This window comes from Hakea prostrata, chromosome 11 (assembly GCF_041222555.1).
Source record: "Hakea prostrata isolate BN-2017 chromosome 11, UWA_Hpros_2, whole genome shotgun sequence".
NCBI classification, from domain to species: Eukaryota; Viridiplantae; Streptophyta; class Magnoliopsida; order Proteales; family Proteaceae; genus Hakea; species Hakea prostrata.
The window spans coordinates 9,553,603-9,581,465 of record NC_142610.1 but is presented as its reverse complement, the minus strand read 5'-3'; the positions used below and the strand labels follow the sequence as shown (position 1 = coordinate 9,581,465).

At 40.0% G+C, this 27,863-nt stretch overlaps 1 protein-coding gene across 1 annotated transcript; it reads left to right on the top strand.

Moving 5' to 3' along the window:
• The first annotated feature begins 655 nt into the window (after positions 1–655).
• On the top strand, positions 656–27,863 carry LOC148999980 (cyclic nucleotide-gated ion channel 17-like). Its single transcript, XM_089141001.1, has 7 exons — positions 656–1,271; positions 1,394–2,015; positions 16,531–16,743; positions 17,079–17,383; positions 20,888–20,999; positions 24,734–24,970; positions 26,368–27,863. Exons 1-7 carry the CDS (start codon positions 1,243–1,245, stop codon positions 27,103–27,105), a joined length of 2,256 nt encoding a protein of 751 aa, XP_088997127.1. The 5' UTR covers positions 656–1,242; the 3' UTR covers positions 27,106–27,863.

The window sequence follows — 27,863 nt, the reverse complement described above, 5'->3', positions numbered from 1 at the left end:
CATGGATTAAAAAAATATCAAAATCACATGTTGGAGATTTAAAGGGGAAACAAAAAAGTTCCGAGACACTTTCAGTGATTAAATTAAGGGATTTGTTGCTTTGGAAAGTGTACATTCTTACATAAGAATACTCTGTTTTTTTTTGATAATTTAATTGTACTTGAAAGAAAACCAAGAAGAGATCAAGGACAACCTTAATTGCATCCAACCATCACCATCCAAATCTTCTTGGGTGGCACAACAAAAATACATTTAAAATAAAATTTATTCTAATCTGTCATATGCTTTAGATAAATCTATCTATCAACTCTTGACGAAACAACAAACAATTACTACAGTCAAAGGTTTTTCTTGATGATAAATTATCATAAATTTTAATTTATATTTTAAAAAATATAAAAATAAAATAATTCTATCAGACAATTCTTTGTGGGTTTTTTTTTCTTAAGTAAAAAACCCCATAAACTAATTCTTCAGTGAATTATCAAACGTTTTCTATACACTTCCACCGCAATGTAGCCTAGAAATGTTGGAGTGGGTCTTAGACTCTCAGTCCTCATCAGTCAACATCATCAAGTTAAAGCTTTCTGCAAGTCATTTTCCAAAATTCCAGATTGAGAACCGGATATCTTTTTGATTTTGATCTCTGGCACATCTCAAGGGATGAAAAGAAACATTCATTGATCAGTTTGTCAATTATAGTGTTGTTTTTTAGTATTTTATCTGGTGTCGTGAATCGTGACCTCGTTGCCTTCACGTTTAGCAGTCAACACATCTCAGAAACTCTTCACTGTTGCATTTTAGAAAATTTCATAGGTTGTAGTAGCAACTTGGCCCGGTTGTCATCGCTTTTGTTTATTATAAAATTCCCGTTGGATCCCAACGTTTCCTATTTTATTAATTTCCTCATGCCGTCAACACATACCAACCAGGGAGGAGCTTCTCCCTTCAAACTTCACCGTCGCAAGATCAGGATTTGGGTTCTTTCTGTATCCGTTTCAGATAGGAGTTTGGAAAGATTTCCACGAAAGTGTTTTGTATTCTACTTTGAGAACCCAATTTTTCTTTCGTAAAAAAATCGAAGATTGAAGCAGAACAATGGGAATGCTGGGGCCTAAGTGGCTTCTTGTTCCTGGGTTTCTTTGAGTTTTGATTTTTCTCTTTTCCGGATTGTGGAGAATTTGGGTACAATCTTTAAAGGTTTATTAACAGGATTAAGTGGCTGGTCCTTCTGGGGATGCTATGGAACTGAATACAGCGAAGATGGTGAGGTAAGCATGATCAGGGTCTTGCTTTGCTCTGTTTTTCCCTTTTCTTTTCTTTCTTTTCTGTATTGTTGTTTTCTTGCTGGTGTTGTTTTTGGTAATCGATTGAATGGGTTTGTTTTTACTAGGTTCGGTCCTGATGGAACCCCAGTGTCTGAACCTCTGCACCTTCGTTCACCTTCACCACTTCACAAGGTTTCAGCTCCTCTGCTGAAATCTGATGGCTTAAAATCTGAAGACTATGGCTTTAACCACGATCGAGTTATAGCTGGCTTTAACCACGATCGAGTTATAACTGGAGGAGGTTTCGGAAGAAAAATTACAGGAAGTTTCAAACTTGGAAGGTCTAAAGTCTTTCAAGAAGACAATGAGACATGGAGGAAGAAGATACTTGACCCAGGTAGTGATATTGTCTTGCGATGGAACCGGGTTTTCCTGTTCTCGTCTTTGCTGGCTCTGATTTTAGACCCATTGTTTTTCTACTTCCCTAAAATATCCGGTAACATGACTGATACCTCAACATGTATGGAGACGGATGTGTCTCTTGGAATTGTTGTGACATGTTTCCGAACAGTTGCCGATCTGTTCTATCTGTTGCATATGCTCATAAAGTTCAGGACAGCATATGTAGCGCCGACCTCCCGGGTGTTTGGGAGGGGTGAGCTTGTAATGGATCCTAAGAAGATTGCAGAAAGATATTTGAGAACAGATTTCTTCATCGATCTGTTGGCTACACTACCTCTCCCGCAGGTTTGTTTTGCTTCTTTTGACAGAGTTCCATAGTCGGTTAATTATGTACAAAGAGAAGACAATTTCCCATCTCGATTGTTAAAATGTTTCGTTGAAAGAATTGGAGAGACGGAGCTGATTTATACCAATAGGACAAATCAAATGCTTCTTAGTGTGGAATGTTACAAGGGAAAATGAAAGATCCTAACAAATCTATCCTTAGTATGAAAAGTAAATCTACTATTATTATTGTCTTACAACAGTCTTAAGGTTGGAGCATAGATATTTATCGTGCCCGATTTGTCAGTGATATTATTGAACATTTTAACTCTTAAGCTCTTTGAAAGCACATTGGCCCACTAATTATATGAGGTAACAAAGATGATATGAATCAGTCCAGCTTCAATATTTTCTTTGATGAAGTGCTTGTCAATCTCCACATGCTTGGTTTTTTTCATACTGTATTGGATTATGAGCTATGCTGATTTCATTTGCTGTCCAAATACATCTGTATAGGTGTTTTTAAGTCTGTCCTAAGCTCTTAAAGCAGTCCCTCAACCACAGTACATAAATACCTCGAACTAATGCTTGAAAATTTGCTTCCACACTGGACCTTGCAACTACTGTCTGCTACTGTCTACTTCTTGCTCCTCTAAGCAACCAAACTGGCTTCTAGATATGCACAGTAGCCTGAGGCTCCTGTCATCTGGATATCTTGCCCGATCCACATCTATGTATGCCTTAACTCTAAGGTGCCTGAAATCAGAATACCTCTCCCTGGAGTCGCCTTCAAATATCCTAAGATCCGATTTACTGCATTTAGATGTGAGGAATATGGATCATGCATATTCTAGCTAACAAGACTGACTACAAATGTGATATTTGGTCTAGTTGTGAAAAATAAGTCAACTTCTCAACTAGTTTTTTGATAGCTTGACTTATCAACAGTTTCTCCTTCTTTTGCCTTCAAGTGTAAATTAGGCTTAAGAGTTAAAAGGAGTCTCAGCTAGCTTATGTCCTAACATCCTAGTTTCCTTCAGTAGATCCACAATATACTTTTTCTGAGAGAGAAACGCACCATTGGTTGAGTATGCTAACTCTAGTCCTAGGAAATATCTGAGTTTTCCTATATCTTTAATCTCAAACTTAGTTCCCAAAAATGTTTTTAAAGATAAAATTTCATCCTCATTGTTGTCTGTGATCACAATATCATCCACGTACGCTAGAAGTACAGTAGTGTGGGAACCATCTCTTTTAAAGAACAAGGTGTGGTATACATTAGTTTGCTTTTAGCCATTAGAGATTATGGCTTTATAAAATCTCTCAAACCATGCTCTTGGAGATTACTTCAACCCATATAATGCCCTCTTCAACTTGCACACTTTCCCATGAGTCTTAGTAGTAGAATACCCAGGTGACACATTCATATACACCTCCTCTTGTAGTTCTCCATGTAGAAAAGTATTCTTGACACTATAGACTCCACCCTTTATTCAATGTACATGAAAGGACAACCCGAACTACGTTCATCTTGGCAACAAGGGCAAATGTCAACTGGTAGTCAATCCCATAAGTTTGAGTGAAGCCCTTGGCCACCAATCTTGCTTTGTACCTTTCCACGGTCCCATCTACCTTGTGTTTGATAACAAACATGAATTTGCACTCAACAGTCCTCTTTCCTGGAGGCAAAGACACCAATTTTCGTATTTTTTTTCTTCTTTTTTTTAGAGCTTGCATTTCCTCATCCATTGCTTCCTTATAGTTTGAGTGAGGTAATTCTTGTCAAGTGTTAGGAATAGAAGTAGAGGACTAAGAGGAAACAAAACTTTGAAACTTTGGGGATAGGGATTGATATGAAACATAATTGGAAATAAGATATTTGGTGCAAGTCTGTGGTTGCTTTTTCAATGCAATTGGTTAGTCCAAAGTAGGATTAAGAGAAGGGTTAGAAATAGACTCACTTAGAGGAATGGGTACTTCAGGACTAGGAGCCGAAGCTTCCAACTGGCTAAACATAAAACGGGGTTCTCACAACTTTCTTTGATAAGTCTTTAGAGGTCTTTGTTCCCCCTGCACATCATCCACCAGTTGTTCTTGTCAGATTACTACATTTTCTGAAGGAGGATCATCTATAGGAATCTCGAGAGAAATATCTAAAGGAGGAATCAACACTGGAGCCTCTTCCTTATACTCTTTCCCTGAAGAGGTATAGAGGCAAATAAAGGAATGTGTTCCTAGAACACAACATCCATAGAGACAAAGGAACGATGGGATCTATGATGATAAAACTTATATCCCTTTTGGGTATGAGGATAACCCAAGAAGATGCATCGCACCCCACATGGATCCAACTTACCACGAACATGGTGGTTTTTGGTGAATGCAACAAAACCAAAAACTTTAGGTGGTACAGTAAAGGCGGCTATCCTTAAAAGAACTTCAAAGGGGTAGCGTTGGTCCAAAACTCGGGAAAGCATTCGGTTAGTCAAATAAGCTATAGTAAGGACTGCATAACCCCAATACTGAGGAGGCACATGCATAATAAATAGTAGGAAATGTGCTACCTTAAGAAGATGTCTATTCTTGTGTTCAGCAACCCCATTTTGAAGTGGAGTGTTGTCATAACTAGTTTGGTGTATAATGCCATGGTTTGCTAGGTAAGATGGAATGCACCACCCAAGTACTCTGTCCCATTATCTATGCGAAGGATTTTGATTGTGGCCCCAAAGTGCGTCCTAACCATCTTATGGAAATGTTAGAACATGGAAAACATCACTTTTCTGGTTGAAATAAGCCCCCGTAGTCATAGTGCAACAATTAATGAATATGACAAACCATCTATGACCATAAAGAGATATAGTCCAAGAACGACCCACACATTAGACTGAATAACAAAAAAGGGAATAATACTATGATGATTTGAAACAGGGTAAACATGCCTAGTCTATTTATCTTAAATGCAGGCCTCATAATAAGAAGCCGTTCAGATTACATCATGTAACCAATTTAGGAAACAACTTGGACAAAATAGGTAAATAAGCGTGCCCAGACAATGATGCCACTGTAATAAGGTAAAAAGTGTAGGAGCGATGGAATTAGAGGCCATGGAAAGTTGATAGAGATCCATCTAATAAGTAGAATCCCCCCCTTTTGTTTACCATTGCCAATCATATTCTTTTCCAGATCTGGAAACACACTGAGAAGGAAAAGAATGTTATTTTGCATTTTATATCATGAATAAGGCTACTACTGAATCAGAGGTTAGCCGAAAACTTAGAAACATGAAAAAATAGAAGACAAGGTAAGAGAAGGTGAATAGATAATAAATCCCTTCTTGGAGATCGGAAAAAGAGACCCATCGGTCATTCTAATATCCTGAGTCAAGGGAATAGAAGAATAAGTATGAAACAAGGATGATGAACTAGTCATATGGTCGGTTGCCCCATAATCAATCATCTAGGGGGGATAAGTCGAATTATCACTGTGGTATTCAAAAATACTTGTGGAAGATTGTGGACTAGTAGGGGGAACTATGGCAGAGGCTACACTCGCAGTGGAAGTTGGCGCCAAAGATGATACATCATGTTTGGACATCAATTGGCAAAGGTGCTGAAGCTTGTCAGAGAAAAGAGGTGCTAGAGTACTCAGGGTGTCAGAATTAGCTTGATAAGCGGATGCTTGATTGCTGCCTTACTTCCATTCCTACCTCCTCATTAGGAATTTGATGGATGTCTATACAACATCACCACTTGTTCTTTTGTGACGCTCTTTATCACAATATTCACACTTCACTGGGGCACAATAGTAACCAGAACTAGACTTATTGCTGCCAGAGCCAGCCACCAGTGTAGACCCGTCAGATGTCTGAGTATGTGCCATAGCTACCCTGTGACTATCTTTAGTGTCAATTGTTGACTATAGCATAGGCTTGCTCTAGAGAAGTAAAAGGCTTCCATGAAAGAATTTGTGTATGGATTTGATCATACTTAATACTAAGGCTCCCCAGAAAATCACATACGCGGAGCTTGTCCTCCCACTTTTGATAAGCAGCAACATCATTAGCACAGGATGGAATAAACTGCCCGTAGAAGTCAAGGGTTATAGTATCGAGATTAAGTAAGCTCCTTTTGTTGCAATTGATGAATCTTCCTTTTAATCTCAAAGCACTGTGCATCATTCTCAACCTTGGAATAAGTCTCTTTGGCAACCTTCCATATTCTAGCAGCATTAGGAAGGAAAAGGTAACTCTCTACAATACTTGATTCGATGGAATTAAGAAGAAATCCCATAACCAAGTACTCATTTTTTTCCCACTTGTCTTGAGCCATACTAGGTGAAGAGGGCTTCATGGAAGTTTCATAAAGATGGCTAGTCAAACCATGGAGAAAATTTCGGTTGAAACCAAGGTTTTGACCTAAACCGAGACCAAAATTTTTATGTTTTGACTAAAATTTTGGTCGAAACTTGGTACTTCTTTTTGAAAGTTTCACCTTGGGTGTCGTGCCTTATATGACCTGCAAATGGTTTGAATTCTTGTCTTCTACCTATTTAAATCATAATAAACATAGTGGAAATACTATTTTACCAAAAAAAAAAAAAAAAAAACCCACTGAAGAGTTAACATTCAAGTATATATTACCATATGACAAGAACCAAGAAGTATCAACTGTATTACATAGTTACATTTACATAGCATGGTAATGGTTAGAAGTTACTCAAGTTAGAACTTGAAACTTTCAAGTCACAAAGTTTCAACTTTCAAGAATTACAAGTACATAAACAAGTGGACAATAAATGAACAAAAGTGATAGACTACTACCGTCTAATACATGTCTCCTCGTAATGTTTGCTCCCCATAACAAGCACAATACATATCCCTTAAAATATGGACCATATAGTTGTTGACATAGTGATGCAGAATTGAAGACATATTTAAGAAAGAAGAAGCCCATTGGATTAGGCCCATCAAAGGCCTAAAGCTTTCACCTGAATCAGCCCATGGCTTTCATGGGCTTAGTCTAGACCTAAGCCCAAGTCTAGATTTTGAAAAGTCAATAAAAGGGGCTGTGGTTTGAAAATAAAAGAACTCATTGTCAAAGGAGTTTTCCTTTGTCAAAGAGTTAGGTAGTAGTTGAATTATTAATATGTAGGTGGGGTTAGCTAGTAGTTGGATGTTACTATTAATGCTTATGTCTCTTTAGAATGCTATATAAAGAGACTTATGTAAGAGGTGAAGACACAACTCATCAATTAAAATCAAATTGCTTTGTTATCATTCCTTCCCTATGGAGAGTCCTTGTGTTTGATCAAGGTAGGTTGGTGATCGATCCAATCGATCCACCTTGCGGTGTGATACCCGAGTATTAGATTTTATTCTCAATTTCCTCATATTGTCCTTTCAATTTCTTCATTATAGTTCTGCCCTTGTTTGAAGATCTATTCAGCCCATCTTGTTACACTATTATCCTTATAATACCACTCTAGTTTCAGACCTCTTTCACATCTGAATTCTGTCCAAATCTAAAATTGATTCCTTGTGAAAGGTCCTATTTGGCTACTGTTTTGATCAATCAAATACAGTACTACATTATTTGGTATCAGAGCCATGACAGGGAGTGAAACTTCTGGATTGGATACTGACCTTATGGCAGCAATGATGAGGATGTTGCAACAACTGAGCAACCAAATCATTGCAAGCCACAAGCAAGTGGAAGAGAGGTTCTCAGCAATGGAGGCTAGAGTTGTTTCCTCTACTCATGCTCCATTCCCTCCACTTATCAAAGAGTTACCTTCTGATTTTATTGAGGTGGTTCATGATGAGTCGCCTAAGGAGCTACCTCTTATGCGTGATATTTTGCATGCCACTGATTTGGTATCAGGTTCAGTGTTACCAAACCTACTGACCTATCACCTCAGCCTAGCGGAGCAAAATGAATTCAAACGACAGGTGGATGAGTCGCCACATGAAGGATTCATTCAAGAGAGCTTAAGTCCATGTGTTGTACCGACATTACTCACTCCAAAGAAGGACAAATCATGGCGTATGTGTGTGGGCAGTCGAGCAGTCAATAAAATTACAGTCGAGTATAGGTTTTCTATACCGCAGCTTGATGCCATGTTAGAAATGAACATAAGCAATGTCTTCAACGTGGTTGGCTTACATCTTTATGTAGGACACCACTCTGATGATGGAGACATTGAACAAATGTTGAAGTTGCCCCAACTCAAGCCACCAATCACTGACATCATTGGGGAGGTTTTGGATGACTATTACAAAACCACTTGTCGTGGCATTGGATACTATGCTTTCCTTGTCAAATGGAAGAATCGTCCACGACATGATAGTACTTGGATTCATGTTGATGATTTCAAGAAACTTGATCCCGATTTGTATGAATGTTACATGTCATTCATTCATTTGTCTCCGACGAATGTTTTCAAGTCGGGAGAGTTGATGCTGAATTGAAGACATATTTAAGAAATAAGAAGCCTATTGGGTTAAGCCCATTAAAGGCCTAAAGCTTTAACTTGAATCAGCCCATGGCTTTCATGGGCTAGGACTATTTTAGTGGGTTAAAGTTAGCCCACATATGTTGAACTTAGTCTAGACCTAAGCCCAAGTCTAGATTTTGAAAAGTCAATAAAAGGGGTTGTGGTTTGAAAATAAAAAGAACTCATTGTCAAAGAGTTAGGTAGTAGTTGAGTTATTTATAGGTAGGTGGTGTCAGCTAGTGGTTGAATGTTACCATTAATGCTTGTCTCTTAGAATGCTATATAAATAGACTTATGTAAGAGGTGAAGACACAATTCATCTATTGAAATCAAATTGCTTTGTTAGCATTCCTTCTCTATGGAGACTCCTTGTGTTTGATCAAGGTAGGTTGGTGTTCAATCCAATCGACCCACCTTATGGTGTGAAGCCCGGGTGTTATATTGTTATTTTCAATTCCCTCATATTGTCCTTTCAATTTCTTCATCATAGTTCTACCCCTATTTTGAAGATCTATTTAGCCCGTTTTATCCTTATAAAATCACTCTAGTTTCTACCCTCTTTCACATCTAAATTCTATTTCATCTTAAGTCTATAAAATCTGAACTTGATTCCCTGTGAAAAGTCCTATTTGGCTACTGTTTTGATAAATCAAATACAGTACTACATTACATAGTTGACAATTGCACTTCTATACATCACCTCATCCATATGGTTAAGAAGTCCTAATGGTGGGATGTCTGAATAAACAAATGCTATTGGAGGGGCTGGTGGTAGTGGTTGTTGAATGTCAAAGATTTGATCCACAAACTTATGTGAACTTGAAGAACCCTGGTGTTGGTAGTTAGAAGGGATACCATAATGAGCATAACCATAAGGATAAGGTCCCACTCGTGTTTGATTTTGATAGTTGGGAGGGACATCATAAGGTCTATGGCCATAAGGTCTATAACTAGAACCAAAAGTAGAACTAACACTCTCAATAGCACTATCATGTGACTGGGGAATCGACAGTCTATACCATCCTAATCCTCTAGAAGTGGAGGCTCTGGAATCCTCTAAGCCTCATGGATCCCATAGAGCCCACCAAGATCCCTGCATCAACTAGACTGTAAGACCCATATGATAATTTGTCCTTTGTGCCATAGCCGTGTTGTTTCCCCTTCCCATTACCTTTCTTGGTATATGTCGATGCAGTACGACCTCGAGATGTAGCTCCACCATGGTTTGAATCCTGTGTTACATGGGTGAACTGACTCTCATTTGTGAATATCGATGGTCGTCTTCGTGTATCTCGATGGTTGTCCTCCCCATCCCTGACTCTTGGTGGTGGTGGTGGTCTCTCCCTAGGATCAGCCGAAGCTTGATCATGAGGTCCAACATCATTATCATCCCCTCCATTATCATCATCATCCCTCCATCAATTTTGATTAGCTGAAACTTGTTTTTACCAAAATTTCGGCAAAGTTTTGGTCGAAACAAAGAACTGGGACGGAATTTTGGGAGTTTTATTTTGTTTTCAAAATATGCATGCATTTTGGCCAAAATTTCCCCAATTTTGATTGAAATTTTGTCCATGAGTCAAACCACGAGCACTAACCACAAGAGAAATGGAAGAAGACCAATTTTCCATGAGTCAAACCACGATCACTAACCGCTCGTGAAACAGAACAAGACCAACAAAGATAATTGGTCCCATTGAGCTTTCCAGTGGTCCTTTGAATGGGAAAAAAAAAATCTCGATCCCAAGAAACAGAAAAAACAAGAGGATCCTCAATACTAGATGTACTAGAAGAGGCGGAGGTGACTGAATCGGCCATCCCTGGAACAGAAAAGGATTATGTATTAGGAAAAAAACAGATTGGGTTGGAGAAAAGTGCTCACTACCACAAACATGCTTGTAACAAATTTTCAGAACATAGGGAGATAAGGGTGATGGCCCTAGAAGCACTCACAAGGGGAGGCGATTGTTCTAGAGCCAATCATAGGGTCTAAGAGGTTTAGGCGATGGGCCTAGATGGATCGCAGGTTTCTGGCAACCCCTGTAGGACCTATTGCAGGTCTGAAAAGGTTTTAAGGAGGGAGGCATAGCTGAGTTAAAACTCAAAGGGGGTTATCGACCACCCTAGGAGAGTCAACCTTTAAGAGGACAGCTGGGGGTGCAAAGAGGAATCAAACCCTTCGACAATTTCAACATAAAAGAGAAGGTTGTTAGTGATGCTTTCCTAGAAATGAAGGTGGATTGCTTTTGGTTGACAAGAGTAGGCATTACCAACTTGGCTCAGGTGGCAAGGATTTTAGCAATGAACTTGTACGAGAAATTGCAAAAGAGATGGACCTGAAGTTAGTGAGAGAGGCATGGCCTCTTGGGGATGAGACAAAGGGAAGTTTGGTTAAAAAGAAGCTGCGGATGGCTTTAGTAAGGTCCTCCAGGATAAGGTCCCAAGTAGCCAAGAAGAAGTTCGTGTGGAAACCATCAGGCCCCAGGGCATAGTTGGACTTGTCGCGATGGGTGGCCGCAAGAATTTATGAACGTGGCATGAGGGAGTCAACGTGGGACTTGGGAGGGGTGGATAAATTTGTTTATATTGTTTGGAGTAATTTTTTTTTTTTTGGGGGGGGGGGGGGAAGGGGGAGTTAGGGGAAGCAAGGAGAGACGAGAAGGAAACCACTTCTGATTTGATATTGGGAAGCATCAGAAATCTAGATCCCATTACTAGAAAGGAGGGGGATAGAATTTTAGTTTTGGCAAAGCTTTGAGGGAGTGGTGGAAGAAGGCAAAATTCGAATCTCCTAGCTCAAGCCACTTAATTTTGGACTTTTGATGAAAGAAGCTCTCTTAAGCATATTGAGAGGGGAGGTTAGTATAGAGGGATTTCTCATATGAGGCAAAAGAGAAGGGTTAAGAGGGTCCTCTTGGAGTAGAGTATGCACTCTAGTAAGATTGGCTTGATAGATAGAAACTTGGGAGGATACATTATTAAAGGTGATTTTCCAAGATTTGGGAGCCAATTTGGAATTGCGGAGCTTATGAACAAATATAATGTGGGGGAAAGGAGAAACAGTGGACATGCTTATCCCATGTTGTTCGGACAACAGGAAGAAAGGAGGCATTGGAGGTCCACATAGTGATGAACTTGAAGACTTTAGGGCCACGTCTGAATGTGGAGGTGGTAGGGCAAGTGATCAGAGAGACTGAGGGTGAGAAAAAGACCATGCGAGGAGGGAAAGAGAGGGAACTAGGCATCATTAGCAAGGAACCGATTAAGGTTGGAAGAATAAGTTCAAATCCTCAAATCTTGCGGTTGTGTCAAGCAAGGAGATGGCCTGATCATCTATGGTCAATCATAGACAAATACTCAATGGAAGAACTAAAGGAGTCAATAGCAATAGGATTTGGGTGGTGGCGGCCCATTTTCTTATGATTGAAATGGACTACATTGAAGTCTACCCCCATACCTCGAGGACGGCTCTTGATAGAAGCACTAACAGAGCATAAATTCGACTAGAGTTTAGGGCGATTGTGGTCATACATGATGAAGAGGAAGAAGTGGGAGGGGGAGGAAGGGAAAGACACACAAAGATGTAAAATTTGGGAGGAAAAAGAGGACATGCGGATTTCAAAATGGTCCTAAGGGATCCAAATATGGCCCTTGGGGGCGTGGTCATAGTTGGAGAGGAAGGACCACAAAGGGGCAATGGAAGAGGCAATCCAATAACATTGTCATGAAGGATGCGAATCTCAAGGAGGGCAACAAAGGAAACCTTGGAGGAGGAGAGGACAGCTTTGACGCCCGCTCGTTTGGCAAAGGATTATAGTCCTGTAACATTCCATAAAATGCATCAAACATAGCAAGGATAGGGGGGGGTGCTATACTGATGGAGGTGGGAACCTACATCACTGGCAGGGGTAGGAACAACCTACTAGGGGAAACCTAAGGGGGAGCTAACATCCACTGGGGGGAGACTCATACAAGTTTGAACTAATGGGGGAGGAGGCTTAAAATAAATTGGCACCAATTGAAGATCCAAAGCTAAGGAGAAGAGTGGAAGGGGTCTATGGGGTGAGAGAGGGGTGGGTTAATTGGCTTGGGGAGCCAGAGGGATGGAAAGGTTTATGATAGGTTGGTTTGTTTTGGTTTAAGGGGGATAGGTAAGATAGTTGTGAAGTAGGTGGGGTTAAGGTTGGTTTGGTTCAAAGGTGGGCTAACAAAAGAGGGACCATCTAAGTGGAAGTTACATGAAGAAGGGTGGGGCCTAGCCAAGTGGGAGTTACGAAAGTGGGGGTATAAAATTGGAGTGCGTAACAAGTGGGTTAGGGGGAGGTGAGGTGGAAGCGGGACCCACCAGGGGCAACAAACTCGCGACAACATGGTTTAGCAAGGGGGGGGTTGCAAAGGGTTGTTAATGGGAAAATGGAAAACAAAAGAGTTAGGGGAAATTTCAAGGGGTGGTACTGTGAAGAGACAGAGGTTGCATAGAAATGGAAAGGAGGATGCAGGGGTTAGGGTTGCATGAGATAAGAGGAATGGGGGGACTAAGACCAAGAAGTGATCTAGTAGACTCAAAGGAGTGACTGGAGGTCACTGTAGGTGGAGCAACAATGTTAAGGTTGACCACCAGGGTAGGAACACGAAATTGACAGCAGCAGGTATTTAGTTTATAGCAGCAAGAGAAGGTACTTTTGTTAGAACCTCAAAGACTAGAGAGGAGAGATTGTCTCGAGGTGGCAGCAGGGTAGAACTTTGTCTTCTTTGTCGACAATCTTGACGACGGCTTCTTATTTGACCATGACTCGGGTCATAACCAGCAATAGCATGGATAGCATCATTAAGGGACATTCGGCTTCGATTATGGTGGGCAAACGAAACAAGTTCAACAATAGGGCGGTCAAAGGATTAGTGGCTGGAATTGATTGGGTGTGGGTTGCAAGGGAGTGACCAAAGACCTGGGACTAGTCACTGCATGAAGGAATTTACCTGAGGATGATGGTTGCTTGAACTGGAACCCATATTTGGCTTCAATATTGATGGAAGAAGGTAGCGGTATTGAAGTAGAGAGTTTGACATATTATCGGGTTTAAGAGAGATGATCCTTTTTTTAGCTTTGGTGTCAGTGCAAAGGGGGATACCCATGGTCGAGCCTATCCGACTCAGACACTCAATGTTCCAAAACTTGAAGAAAAGACTGGAAAATTAATCCACAAGGGAATGGTGTTGAGGTCAAACTCGTGGGGAAGGATGGAGCATTCCCACTGGCAGAGAAAAATTCATGTTGTTACTGACAAGCCAAGGTGGTCCATCAAGAGCTTGTCTTTAGTAGAGGGGAGAAGAACTTGAAGATGAAAAGGCCACTACTAAGGAGGAAAGAGTCTACGCGCCCCTACAAGGATCCGATTATCAATTTTCGACCATGGCAGAAATCGTGGTTTCGATCAAAATTTTGGTTGAAACTTTTCCTTGCAAGTTTTGGCCTTTTTTTTTTGATGGTTTTTTCATCTGATTTCCTGCCTACTACCTATGTAAAGCATAATGAACACAACGGAATTGGTATTTTTCTAAAAAAACCAATGAGAAGTTTTCATTCAAGTATCCTAACATATGAGTGGTTCTGAAAAATACAAACTTTGTAAAAGTGAACAACTTACAATCATAGGTCATAATTTTGGACTAAACATATATTAATCTCGAAGCCATTCACGACCACTTAAGCCACTGAAAAATAAAAAAATGGGAAGTTTGGAAAGAACCTTGCTAAAATCTTCCAAAATCCCCAAAGGATGAGCAAATGGTGAGATGGAAGGCCAAAGAGTGACTGCAATTGAGTGAAAAATGTGTTTAAAGCAAAAAAAAATCAGCAAAAAGGTTGAGGTCGAAACAGCCTTAGCGAAAGACGCAAAACTAGGCGAAACCTGCAAAATCTCGATTTTCTCAAAAACAGAGATTTCGACCGAGATTTTGCAAATTTCAGTCGAAATTTGTGCCATGCTCCCCTAAACATGCCAATGTTTAAAAAGGGAGGAATTGATGATATTGAATGATGGGCAGGGGCCAAGGAATTGACCCACTGGCATGGAGAATTCCAGGTTCAAGGGTGGCCTTAGGATAGTGGGCAAGGAGGCAGGGGTCTTCAGGGGAAGGGGGAACACACGAGAGGTTAGTGTTGCAGAGATGGGAGGGGTTTTGAGTTGAGAACAAGGAGGACCAGGATTTACCAATGGCAAGGGAAGGCGAGGAGGGAGTGTTGTGGCACTCTTGGGGGGCGGTGGGTGAGATGGATAGTTGGTGTTGGAGGGGAGCATCTGCAGGTGAAGAAAGAGCCCCAGGAGGGGCAAAAGGGGAAGGTTCTGGTGTGTTCAGGAGAGAATTCTGGCATGTTCAGGTTTGTTCACTAGTTGGTAGAACTGTAGAACCTTTTTTTTTGTGTGTGTGTGTGTGTGTGTGTGTATTAGGTAGATCATAAAACCAGCTTCCAAACGAATCCAAGATTGTTTAAGTTGATTTGTACAAGAAATGCTCAGTTCCGGTCAAATTTTATTTGATGTGAGCAAATGTTGCCAAAATCACATCGAATGGAATAGCAATTTAGATATCGAAACAATAGTTGAAAATTTCACCTATTACCAAACATGCAGTTTTTATTCTTGAACTTCTCTTTATTTGTTTGGGGGGAGGGGGTATATTCTTATTTATGAATCTCAAATAGAGGTTTGATTTAAATGTTGTTAGGCATAAATAGGGTAAGGCTGCATACATCTGACTGTCACCAGAAGTTGCTAAGTGCAGGAGCATTGTGCATTGGATATGACCTTTTTCAAGGCATAATTATGGGCCAAGATGTTCAATGCCAATGAGGCAGCCACTGCCTAGTCCAGCCAATATCCGGTTGATGCCTAGCTGGTGCCTTGAAAATCCTGCTATGGATGAGTGTGCACTGATACCACCTTTCTCAAGGCATAAATAAGGGCCAAGGTGTTCAACGCCAATTAGGCAGCCACTGCCTCGTCCAGCCCAAATCTGCTTGGATTCCTAGCTGCTGCCTTGGAAGCTCTTATATGGACATTGTTGTTAAATATGTTAGTCAAAAGTGTAGGATCAGATTGGCAGCTTGGATCATTGGATCTTTAATGGATATTTGAAGGGAAAAAAAAAAAAAAAAAAAAAGATTAACATGGCATATATCCAAGAAACTAGATGGAAGGTAAAAAGAATTAAGAAATACGGATTTAAACTGTGTTATAGGGGGATAATCAGAGTGAAGTAGGCATGGTAGTGTATAACATTTAAAAAATGACATGGTGGAAGCTAAAAAGAATTAGATGTTAGATTATACCAGTTAATCTTATGTTAGAGAAAGAGGTTAAATATAATTAATTCTTATGCACCCCCAAGTAGGATTGGACGAAAGCGTTAAGTTACAATTTTAGGAATACTTGGACGAATATTATACGAGGAAATCTGAATGAACACATTGGGAGAGCTTGCTATGAAGGTGTACATGGAGGATAATTGTTTTGAGAGAAGCATATCAAGGCACATGTAGTTCATTCTTCTACCCCTCACCCCCTGTTTTGACGGTCCAGTAAGCAATTGGGGCATAATATTTGCAATAATATGCTCATGCCAATGTTTGTACCTATTTATCTTACAGCTTGGACCTGGTCATGGGTTGTGAGCTTGTGACCCAAGACCTAGACCCAAACCCAGACCCTTCTAATCATCCTGTAGTTCAGGACCATATGAAGGGCGAACCCAGTGCCAAAGCCTTCTGCATAAACAGAGTCCAGTGGGCAAATTTTCCTACACAGCCTTGTTCCAACAATTTTTGCTGAGAGGCTGTTTCAATACCTTGACCTCAGGCTACAACTGTGGTTCACCCACCTTTGCGCCAAGGCCTGCCCCAAGTTCAAGACCATATATGTTCCCTTAGTTTTTTATGGACGATACTGGAAGTCTATAGCTATTTTTGTTTATCATAGTTGTTTAATACCCAAGTTTAGTCAATTTTGAGAATTGATGAAACCTAACTGCAGTCTTGGTTGTGCAGTTTGTCGTCTGGTTTATAATACCAGCTACTAGAAGCTCCCAAAGTGCTCATACCAACAATGCCCTTGCGCTCATTGTTCTGCTCCAATATGTTCCAAGATTTTATCAAATATTTCCTCTCAGTGCCGAAATTATCAAGGCTAATGGAGTTATCACAAAGACTGCCTGGGCTGGGGCAGCATACAATCTACTACTGTACATGATAGCTAGTCATGTAAGTAACTTCTGTTCCTTTGTTCAGTATTACTTCTTTTAATTTCAATATGCTTTAAAGGAGTGGTAGCGCAGTATATGATGCTTCCCATCTCCATAAACCCAACTGCCCACCCCCCACCACGAAAAAAGAAAAAAATGAGAAAAAAAGAAAAGGGTCGAGCCTGGCTTTTCCAATCGAATAACAGGTTCTCCCATGGGGATCACGAGTTGACCATCTCCTTTCATTTAGTCCATCGCTTCCATCCCTTCCATCTACTTCTCATCACTTCCCTCCCTATTTTTTTTTTCAAAGATGAGGTTCCTGATTAGTTGTGCTGTTTGTATAACTTGCAGGTTTTAGGGGCATCATGGTACTTACTGTCAATTGAGCGGTATACAACATGTTGGAAATCAGCATGCAGAAATGAGCTTGATCCTTTAAAGTGCAGCCTTAGTTATTTAGACTGTGATTCTTTGGAAATTCCTGATCGCATTTCTTGGGCAAACAATACACATGTATTTGATATCTGTGATGATAGTAATCCAAACATAACTTTCGATTTTGGCATGTTTAAACCTGCATTGGATAATCAAGTGGTCTCCTCAAAATTCCTTGAGAAATACTTCTATTGTTTGTGGTGGGGGTTACAAATATTGAGGTATATCCTATACAATTTTCTTTTCTGTTGTATACTACTTTTTGCAAGCAAACAATGAGCATTTGATTTTCCTAAGCAATGTCCTTTGACTTGATGCGATCTGTTCTCTGTGGTGGACATAATCTATGTTATTGTAATTTTTGAAATAAATATGTTTAAAGATACATGCACATATGAATGTGGTCTGGAATTTCAATAGGAATAGCAGTAACACTTTATTGACAACCATTGATCACTGACATGGTTCTTTAGGTTCTTGAATGGTTTGGGCTTCATTGGCTGGTTTTGTAATCAGCCAACTTCATGGACCTAAAACAAGGGTACATGGATTGAATTAAAAAAATCTCCCATAGTTTATTTTAGTTTTACTTTATGTCTTTCATGTTAGTTGGTTGGACCAGCCTCCTGCTTGAAGTTATTTTTAATTTTGGGTCCCATTTAAGTTAGGGTGGGATTGTCTTTTCCTTAAGAATTAGTAACATTTAGGGCTTTTGGTAGCATTCCATTTTTTTATGGTTGTGGATTGTGTTGGGGGGGGGGGTGAGGGGAAGGAATCAGTTTGGTTGTTTTACACCTCCTTGTTGGTTAAAGGGATTAGGTAGGGGTTGTTTTGCTTTTGGTTTGGGACTCTCTGTGGTCAATGCATTCTTTTTCATTTCTTTTCTGTAGGAAGGGACTTACTAGGAAGAGAATCATGTGTTGGACTTGGATCTGGTAGGTGTGATTGCTTTGGAGAAATAATGGTAGGCTTGATAATGGGCTAATCTCCCTTCTTTCAATCACGAGCAAAAACTTAGAGTGGAAACTGAACCACTGTTTCTTCTTCTTATTCTTCCCTTTGAGCCAAAATCTCTTGCTCCCCTTGAACCAAAGTCTGTTCTTGTTCTGATCCAATAATGCCATCTTCAAGGATTACATCATCTGGAAGGATTGAAACGTTTGACATAATCTCCAGTAGAACAATCAACAAGGGCATCTCTTTACTTCAACAGATCTCCCCTTCAAGCAGTGGAACGTTGGATTAGAAGGGCTTGTTCCTGAAAATATGGAACCCATGGTAACAAACATCTGTTGATAGCAGTTGTAGCCTTTTTGGGTAGTGACATGTTTAGATACTTGACTAATGTGCCAAAAGCTCCAAAGCTGATGGAACGAGTTGAGTCATTGCCTGTTAACCTATCCTATACTAGGCTGGCCCTATCTAGTGTCCACCCGCCAAAGTGGACCCTATTAGGCACATAATATACCACCACGCTTCCATAGTCGTCGTCCTCGATGGCTCTCACTCTAGGAAGCTCACACTTTAGCGGTAGGTAGCCCTCTCCGAGCAGCTGCATCTACTCCTTTTCTCTCTCTCTCTCTCTCTCTCTCTCTCTTTCTTTCTTTCTTTCTTTCTTTCTTTCTTTTTATCTTTCTTTTTTTAATGATAATAATAAAAAAAGAGAACTAGCTTAAAGTGATGAAAGTAACTCTATTAATTATTCATTCAAGAACATAAAAAGAGCTTACAAAGATCAGCAAATAGAATTAGATTAATGCAGCAATTCCACTCTTCACTTACAGCAACCAGAGACCAACAGCTCTCCCCCTGCAAGGTCCACCTTGCAATTTCCCTCACGGTAATGCAATCTCCCTCCCCCTTTCTTCCCTTCCCCAATATAACAGCTTGTTCCATACGAATTCTGCCTCCTTTCCAGTTCAGTTGGTCCAGCGGTCCTACAACCTCTGTCTCAGATCTGGTTCCCTTATTAATGCTGCTCATGTGATCCCCTGCTTCTCCTTTTATTTTTGCAAGTATATGCCCATGATCCTAGAGGCCTATTTACACTTCCCTCCAACAGTTTCACCTTATCCTCAAGGTGAAAAGCTCCGAGTTGGTGATGCAGCTCGTTATAGTGCTCCCAAGTTTTTTCACTGGAAGGCAGCCCTTTCCACTGGACCAACTCTTCCAACACTCTTTGTGACGAGAAACGAATAGCCAGCAATTTCTCTGGAATGAACTGTAGCAAGCAGGAGGGCTGTGGGGAGTGATATGCTGTCCTTGCTGTCTTTAGCTGGGAAACATGGAACATAGGGTGCACTTTTGAATCAACTGGCAAAAGAAGTCGATAAGCAAACTGGCCCAGCTAGTAATATGCTGTCCTGTTGCCATCTTTAGCTGGGAAACATGGAATGTGCACTTTTTGAATAAGCTGGCAAAAGAAGTTGATAGCATGTTACTGTATTAGATGAGTATTAAACAGCATAAGCACTCAACTTCGTCTCCTTATTTTATTACTTGTTCTGGATGTAGGTTCAAAAAGGCCCCCTGCAAGTTGCAACGCTATAAAATGCATCAACCGATCATGGTGCTCTAATAGTTTCTATTGCTTTTTATATCAACTCTGTTTGACTTAACAGAGAAATTACATGCTTTCGTTTTAGTTTGCACTCTAAACAGTAGGCTTGATATTGGTTCTTGCAGGCTAGATAAAAAGTCTGGAAGAAAAAACTACTATCATTTATTATTCCTTGAAATCTATTATAACAAAAATTATTCTGGTGGGTGAGATGGGTCAGATGCCATGAGCAGATTTGGGGACTATTTTCATCATTCAGTTTGGTCTCCTAGTTCAAAAATGAACCTTCTGCTGCTCTGCCTGTGCAACTGGAAATGAATCTGCTATAGAACTTATGATAACTAATATTACGTACTCTTACTGGAATGTTGATAACAGGGTATTTATTTTGAAATTGTTCCCTTCTGTGCCACTTATTAGAAAGCTGGTTTCTGCATTTTGCTTGACATTTTTATTGACTAATGAAACATGTATGATTTAAGTAGTGTGTATACATAAAGTGATGGCAAAGGGAGGGGTCAAATCCTAGGGTAGCTTTGCCCCATTACTATTTGTTGGGTTTCCCATGGCTTCTGCACATTGGGTCAGGTATGGTATTTGAGAAACCCAGCTTGCCACTAGCCCCTCCTTTCTTGAATACATCACCTTGGCTATTTAATGGAACTGGCAAGTCCCTTTCATGTGGCTGAAACTATCTTATTAGGCTGGGTTTTGCATTAGAGATCACCATCCCCAATTGAACCCATGCCACTCGAATCTTTTGTAATAATTATGGCCTTAGATCATGATGGTTTCTACTATAGGTCTATCTGGATCAATCTTGCATCACATTCGACACAGTTGGTCAGCCTCACATTGATGGGCTTGGGTCGATATGCAGTGAACTTGATTGAGATCAGATAAAAATCAATCCAGTCCTAAATCCAATTCTTAGATTAATGCCCTAGATAAAGTGTATTAGTGAATGGACCCCAAGCGACCCCAAGTAGTTGGAATCAAGGTTTGTTTGAGTTGACCCATAAAACCAATGCCATATCAAATAGATTTATTTATTCTATCAAATGTAAAACTGTTTGGCTTTCTTCAGTGGAGGGGAAAAATCCACCTGGTTAACTTATATTTATTCAAAATTGTGATACATTTGGTTTGCTTTGTTATTTTCCAGTTCATATGGACAGACTCTGTCTACAAGCACATTTATTGGGGAGACCTCATTTGCTATACTCATTGTCATTGTGGGTCTGGTCTTATTCGCCCATTTGATTGGGAACATGCAGGTATTCAGTAAGGCGATGTATGCTTGCTCCTTAATTTTCCATGTGACTGTTTACTTAAGTTCTATTGTCTTTTCTGTAATTCTAGGGGTTGTATCTCTGGGAACTTGACTGCAGTATGCGTTCTTGGTGTATGGGACAGCTTTTTGGGGCTTCTGAAGGTTCTGTTTCTGGATACCCTGAAGCTGGCTTTGTAATAGCAAGAGAGGCAGGACTAACCAAATATTGTAACTTTGGAATGATCACTGCCCCTAGTGCCAAAATCCAAGAAGTAGGGGGAACGGAGAGAGAAGGGCAGGCTTGTGTGGTGGCAGGAGGCAGTGGTTATCCCAAAACGATGTCTCTGATTGGTCTGGGCATTTTTCTGTCAGAAGCCAGTTTTTGAGTATTTAGATGCACCTGAAGCTATCTCAAACATGCAAGATGTACCCTGGCATCACCATGGACACAGCCTGTAAATTTTCAGTGATAAATGGTTATCCCGTATGCAATGATTGTAGTACCCTGGCATCACCATGGACACAGCCTGTAAATTTTCAAGAGATGTCTTATTCTTTTCCTTTCGATGTCCAATGCTCCAATAAGGAGTAGTTCCAAGCCAATCTGACACTGAATCTGTGTTTCTTGTCTCCGAGCTTAGCAACTTCTAGGATTTGCATCAGGGGTTTAGCCAGGTTTCTCATCAGTAGGATATTGACTGTACCAGTCCAGCTATCAGTATGACTAAGGGATGGACAGCTTGAAACCATCCCTCCATGATCATATCTTGCCACAAAATAGTTCCATTTATTTGTTTACTTATTTAAAACCATTAAAACTTATTTGTTTACTTATTTAAAACCATTAACCTGATGTGTGATACTTTCTGAGAAATAATTGATAGTTCATATGGTACGACAGGTATGACTTTGTTAACAGTTGATCAGGTATAATCTAGCTAGGATGATATATAGATATCTTTTATCACTGTTAAGATTTTTTCTTTCTAGATATTTATTGTAGTGCATTCTCAGCCATTCAAAGATTTCCAACCTGTTAGATGGTTAATCTTATCTAACTGAAAAGATCTTTGGTTCCCCTTTTTCTGGATTTTTATTTGCTGCAGTGGTTGCAGCCTGCAGCGAGTCGATATAATCACACCACAAGTACAAATTTGTATCCAACGGTTTAATTCAAAAGTGCAGGGGTGTGTTAGTAAATATAATTTTTGTTTTTATGCTTAAGGTTTTCAAGTTTTTAAATTTACAAAAAGAAGCCCCTGGCTCATACCTGACTTTCGACCTCATTCCCATACTCTAGGTTGCAGATTTTAGATCTTTACATTTTGCAAGGATGCTGCGATCCACTGGAAAGTCGAATACTGGATCCCTAGGTTGTATCCAAGGTCAATGAGACCAAACCCTAGATTAATGCCTACAAAGAAAGAGGGAAAGGAACAGACTTGATTTGACCAATAACAGAATACCAGCAACCTGCCCACACTTTCAGTGAGAAGAGAGGGATCGAACCAGAAGCCTGAGCAAAGAGTTTCACGTAAAAGATAGTACTAAAACCAGATGGAAATGAAAGAACTACCAATAACAGTGAGATAGTTGAAAAAACCGTAAGAAAAAACTTCCATGCGAGGGTTTTGGAGAGAGGGAAGAAGAAGAATCTAAGAAGGTTGGAAGAGATAGGCATTCAGGTAGGAAGGTCTGGTTGGTTATCCATGTAATCAGGAAGTTAGTTGTTATTTTGGATAGAAACCATATAGGGTTTCTTGGGCTTTTCAAGCTGCGGCAAGAAAAAAGCCAGATGCTTCTTTTTGCAAATTTACAAATTTGAAGTCCTTAGTAAAAAATAAAAAAAAGAAATATTATATTTACTAACACGCCCTTGCACTCTTGATTATAACCCATTGGATGCAAAATTCGTAAAAGTGGTGCAATCATAACAACTTGTTGCAGGCTTCAACTGCTGCAGAAAATAAAAATCCCCTTTGCTATGGTGAATAACAAAAGCTTCTAGTGTTTCAAACCCCCCCCCCCCCTTTTCTCTTTTCTCCCTGTTGTTCCTGTCTCTCCAAAATCAGCAAAGTATAAACGGTGGATCTGTAATTAAGTTGGCAGCTCTCTTCTTGCCTGGAGGGAAAAAACAAGCTTCCTTTGTTTACTTAGGAATATAGCAGATCAGTTCTGAAGTTTAATGTTGATGGGACAGCAGACATTATGTATTGGACCCACAGAAACAGCAGCAGATTAATACTTAAGGAAGATGTCGATGGAAGAGTTCTGAATCAATGGGACTTCATCAAATAATTCCAGATTCAAAAATTTAGAACTTAAGGGTGGTGTAGAGTAACCTGCAGTGTATAGATCTAAAGACAAACTTGAAGCCTCCTTACTTACCCAATAACTGAAGAGTTTTGATATATTAGAGATTGTTCTACTATAGTTTTAGATTGGTACGAGAGTTACTAGAAGCCAATAACTAGGATCTTCCGTGAACAAGGTAATTCAGCTAGGTTAAACTGGGATTTTGGTCAACTTACGGTGAGTGTTAGGTTTGATGGTAGGCTTCGTCAAAGTTAAAGTAGGGGAGTCTACACTGATGGTTATTTTTGAGTATTGAAGGTGGGAAGTAGACTAGAAAGGAGTGGCCACAGGATTAGGATTTTGAGTTTTTTGAAAAAAGATGGAATTTCTGGGGTTAGAATTGTCAGCTGTGCCTGCAGCTTGGGTCAAGGTTTATGGCTGGATTTGCTTATGGATGTTTTAGGGTTTAGGGAAGAAGTGCACAGATGGGGAATTCTAGGGTTATGATGTAGAGGATTAGTAGCTTGAATGGGGTTTGGGATGACTAAAACTTTTGTTGTCGAAGGGTTTACTGGATAGGAGCTTTTCCAAATGGAGAAACTTGAATAAAATGTCAAATATTTTACGAAGTACACCAAAAGGAAGCTTCATACCAATGGGAAATGACATTGTAATAGCAAAGGTTGAAAATAGACTAGGAATCCCACTTCAGGTCATTGGAAAGGGACCTTCCTACTTAGACTAGAAATTCAAAAAATGATGAAGAAAAGCAACTAGGAATAGGACTGGAACTTAAAAGAATATCCAGCCTTAACAAATAGATAATTAAGTTGGATGAATAAAACCTGGTCAGCTCAGTGAGTTTTTGACTCGGTGCCTTTTTGCTCTTTTGGTACTTTTTACAGTTCCGCATCACAATATCTGCTTCTGTGAAGATGTGGAAAGAACCCCCAACCCCCCCCCCCCACACGAAAAAAAAGAAAGATGTGGAAAGAACTACATATTCTTGAATTGGAATGACTGGAAGTTATTCCTTTTATGTATTTGTTTAATAATAATATGTTCATGTACCATGATGAACCATATTGTCAAAGCTATTATTGTTTAATTAATAAAACTACTGTTTATATGAAGTGAAAAAAAATTATTTTAAGATTGCTAATGTTGTCTTGAAATATAACACTCCTTTCTTTGGCTTTATGCTGGACTGAGAAAGTGGAGTCCTATTTATTCAGTCATTTGTTTTCTTGCTAGTTGTGTCTTCATTTCTGCTGGGCAAACTGGTACAATATTATTTTCTTAGAGCTTCTTGGGTACACCTGTTGTCAAGTGAATAGTGGTTGTGGCAATCATGATCGATTCTTCCTTGTTTTCTTGGCACTGTTTTTAATTTTTTGTGATCTTATATACTGTACATGCTTTGACTGGTCATTTCTATTCTAGACCTACTTGCAATCCATCACAGCGAGGCTTGAGGAGTGGAGACTTAAACGGCGAGACACTGAAGAGTGGATGGAGCATCGCCAACTCCCTCCAGATTTGCAAGAACGTGTGAGGAAATATATTCAATATAAGTGGCTTGCAACACGAGGAGTTGATGAAGAAGCTATCCTTAGTGCGTTACCAACTGATCTTCGTCGAGACATCCAACGCCATCTGTGTTTGGACCTTGTTCGGCGGGTATATGATCATCCCTCTTGACTTAATAGGATTTCGATTCCATATTTGGGTTAGCTCGTGGCAGGTTCAGGTTGGGTCCAAGTCGGGTGTGAAACCATGACCCTTCTTCCAAGCCTGAATATTTGTAGCCTGTATTGTATACCTCTTTTTCATAAATTATCTTTTCCCTTGAATTTCTTCAATATCTCTTATATGCCTCCACCATTATGAACCCTTCAATCATCTCTGGGATGGGGTTGGCTTAGCTGAATCTCTTGTTGAACCTTGCCTGTCGCCATACACTTCCTGGTTTACTGTCTAGTTCTTCAAATCTGTAATTTTAACTCGTGTGTAGCTGGTGGAATATTTCTAGGGAATAACATTCATGGAGAACTTGAATGCTGTGCTTGGAGAACTGTTTTCATATTTCAAATGCATGGCATATCTGAGAGTTCTTGTCAACCAGAACATTTACAGCTTGTGAATGTTTTACAATCTGCACCGTAACTATTATGCGTTTCAGATGTTTAAATGGATGAAATAGATTATTGTCAGCTATTTTTTATTGACTGTAGTTTTAGTTCCTTTACTATCTTGGATGAAACATACTGATTTGTAAGATGTTCACCTGTTGCGCCATCATTTTCGTTTGTGTATTTCCTGGGTTTTTGTTTTCTGTCCAAAAGAAATAGATTAGCATGAACTTGGGTTTGTTCAGTTGGATTGGACATTTCTTCTACCAGACATGTATTCTGCTTCCATTTGTAGTATAGTTTTACTTTTCTCGAAGTATGCTGACCAGATATGGACTTGGACAACCTAGATGTGTCATCAAAATTTTCTGTTACTTCACTTTCGAGCCATCAGGCCTTTCCCTGACTGTTCACTTTTTCGATGTTGGACCATTCACTGTATTTTCAACAGACAATGCTTACTAGATATGAGAATAGGATGAGGCTTCCCTTTTTTTTTTTTGGGGGGGGGGGGGGGGGGGAGGGGACAAAGGGAAGAACCTATTTGCCTTCTTGAGATGCATGCACATATATCACCTGATTGTTTGCATTTGGCATACCCAAGTTGTCTGCCTGGATACTTTTCTTAGTCAATCGGATACCCAGGATATTTCCCTTGATTATATCTTTTTTATGATGGCTATGAGCTTACTTTTAGTATGGATCGTCAATCATAATGCTAACCTCAATTTCACTTCCTTCTATGATGGACCCACATGTGTAGCTAGCAAGCATTAGGCAGTAATTTGTTTTTGAAGTTGGGAACCATGGGGTGGCGGGAATAATGTTATTCCACATGCGATATACTTACCTATCTAATATGGTGGTGGCTTCTCTTTTGTGGTAACCAACAACAAAATACACTCATTCCCTGGCCTATTTAACATGTTTATTTCCTGTCTGCAGGTCCCCTTTTTCTCACAGATGGATGACCAATTACTTGATGCAATATGTGAGCGCCTTGTATCCTCCTTGAGTACTGAAGGTACCTATATTGTTCGTGAAGGTGATCCTGTAAGTGAGATGCTTTTTATAATCCGGGGAAGACTGGAAAGCTCTACCACCAATGGGGGGAGATCAGGTTTCTTTAATTCGATTACTTTAAGACCAGGTGATTTTTGTGGAGAGGAGCTGCTTGCATGGGCTTTGCTTCCAAAATCCACTGTTAACTTGCCTTCTTCAACAAGGACAGTTAGAGCCCTTACTGAAGTGGAAGCTTTTGCCTTGCAAGCAGAAGATCTCAAGTTTGTAGCCAGTCAGTTTAGACGATTACACAGTAAGAAGCTGCAACATACATTCCGCTACTACTCTCACCATTGGAAGACATGGGCAGCTTGTTTCATACAGGCTGCTTGGCGTCAATACAAAAGGAGGAAGATGGGAAAGGATCTTTACATGCAGGAGTCCTCGTCTTTCTCATCATATCCGTCAGATGTCCAAGCCGTTGCTGATACAGTACTAGAGGGAGAAGATTCTACTGCTGCTTTGACGAATACCTCCAAGACATCATCAAACCTTTCTGTAACAATATTGGCTTCAAGGTTTGCTGCAAACACGAGGAGGGGTCAGAAAATCAAGGGTGTTGACATTCCCGTACGGAAGCCTGAAGATCCTGACTTTTTTGCTGAGGCTGATGATGATTAGGTTCCTCTGCAAATAACAAAATGCCAACCAAACTAATTGATGTCCAGGATGAACCTCATTTGCGCCTCCACCCCAAAAAAACTAGTTTTTTCCCCCTTAAAAAAAGCCCCAACTTGAAACTACCGGGGAAAGTGTTGTGATCTGGTGGAAGATGATTCTGCCTTTGGGATTTGCAATTACTAGTGTACTTAATGCTTCATTGCCTGTTGTAAGGCCTGTACAGTTTGCCCTTATATCCATCTTACCATGCAGGCCTGTATACTTGAACCTATGATGTTATTTCAGTTTGATGGATACACACAGGCACTGCTTCATTGAAATGTTGGCATTGGAGTTGCCTTTACTCTACTACACTCATGTTTCTTTTCTTTCCTTTTTTCACTCATTTTCACAGGTCATGTAGTTTTTGGAAGTTCTTTCTAATTTAAAGCAAGCCTTAGCATGTAAAAATATTAATGCCTGTGTTTTTGTAGAGCAACTGTTAATCATTCATTGACTGTGATCCCGGATAGCGGCTAATGGCAGGTACAACCATCGACTTCATCAACGATGGGATCCTTCCTCGGATACAGGGTTCTCCTCCATCAGGCATTGCAGTGGTGGATCTACTACTCACTGCACCATACAGAGGTGGTTGAATTGGTTTGTTGGTTTACCAAAAGAAAGAACTGCTTTGTTAGGGTTACCACAGACAAACATTGAACTTATGAAATGCAAGTAAAATGATATTATGAGAGAAGCCCGGAGGATTTTAGCCC

What these genes read in the sequence shown, in the direction of transcription:
- LOC148999980 (XM_089141001.1), top strand. Translation starts at nt 1,243, where the DNA reads ATGGAACTGAATACAGCGAAGATGGTGAG. An exon ending in CTACACTACCTCTCCCGCAG is followed by an intron (nt 2,016 to 16,530) that starts GTTTGTTTTGCT and finishes TTGGTTGTGCAG; the next exon opens with TTTGTCGTCTGGTTTATAAT. An exon ending in ATTTGATTGGGAACATGCAG is followed by an intron (nt 21,000 to 24,733) that starts GTATTCAGTAAG and finishes TTTCTATTCTAG; the next exon opens with ACCTACTTGCAATCCATCAC.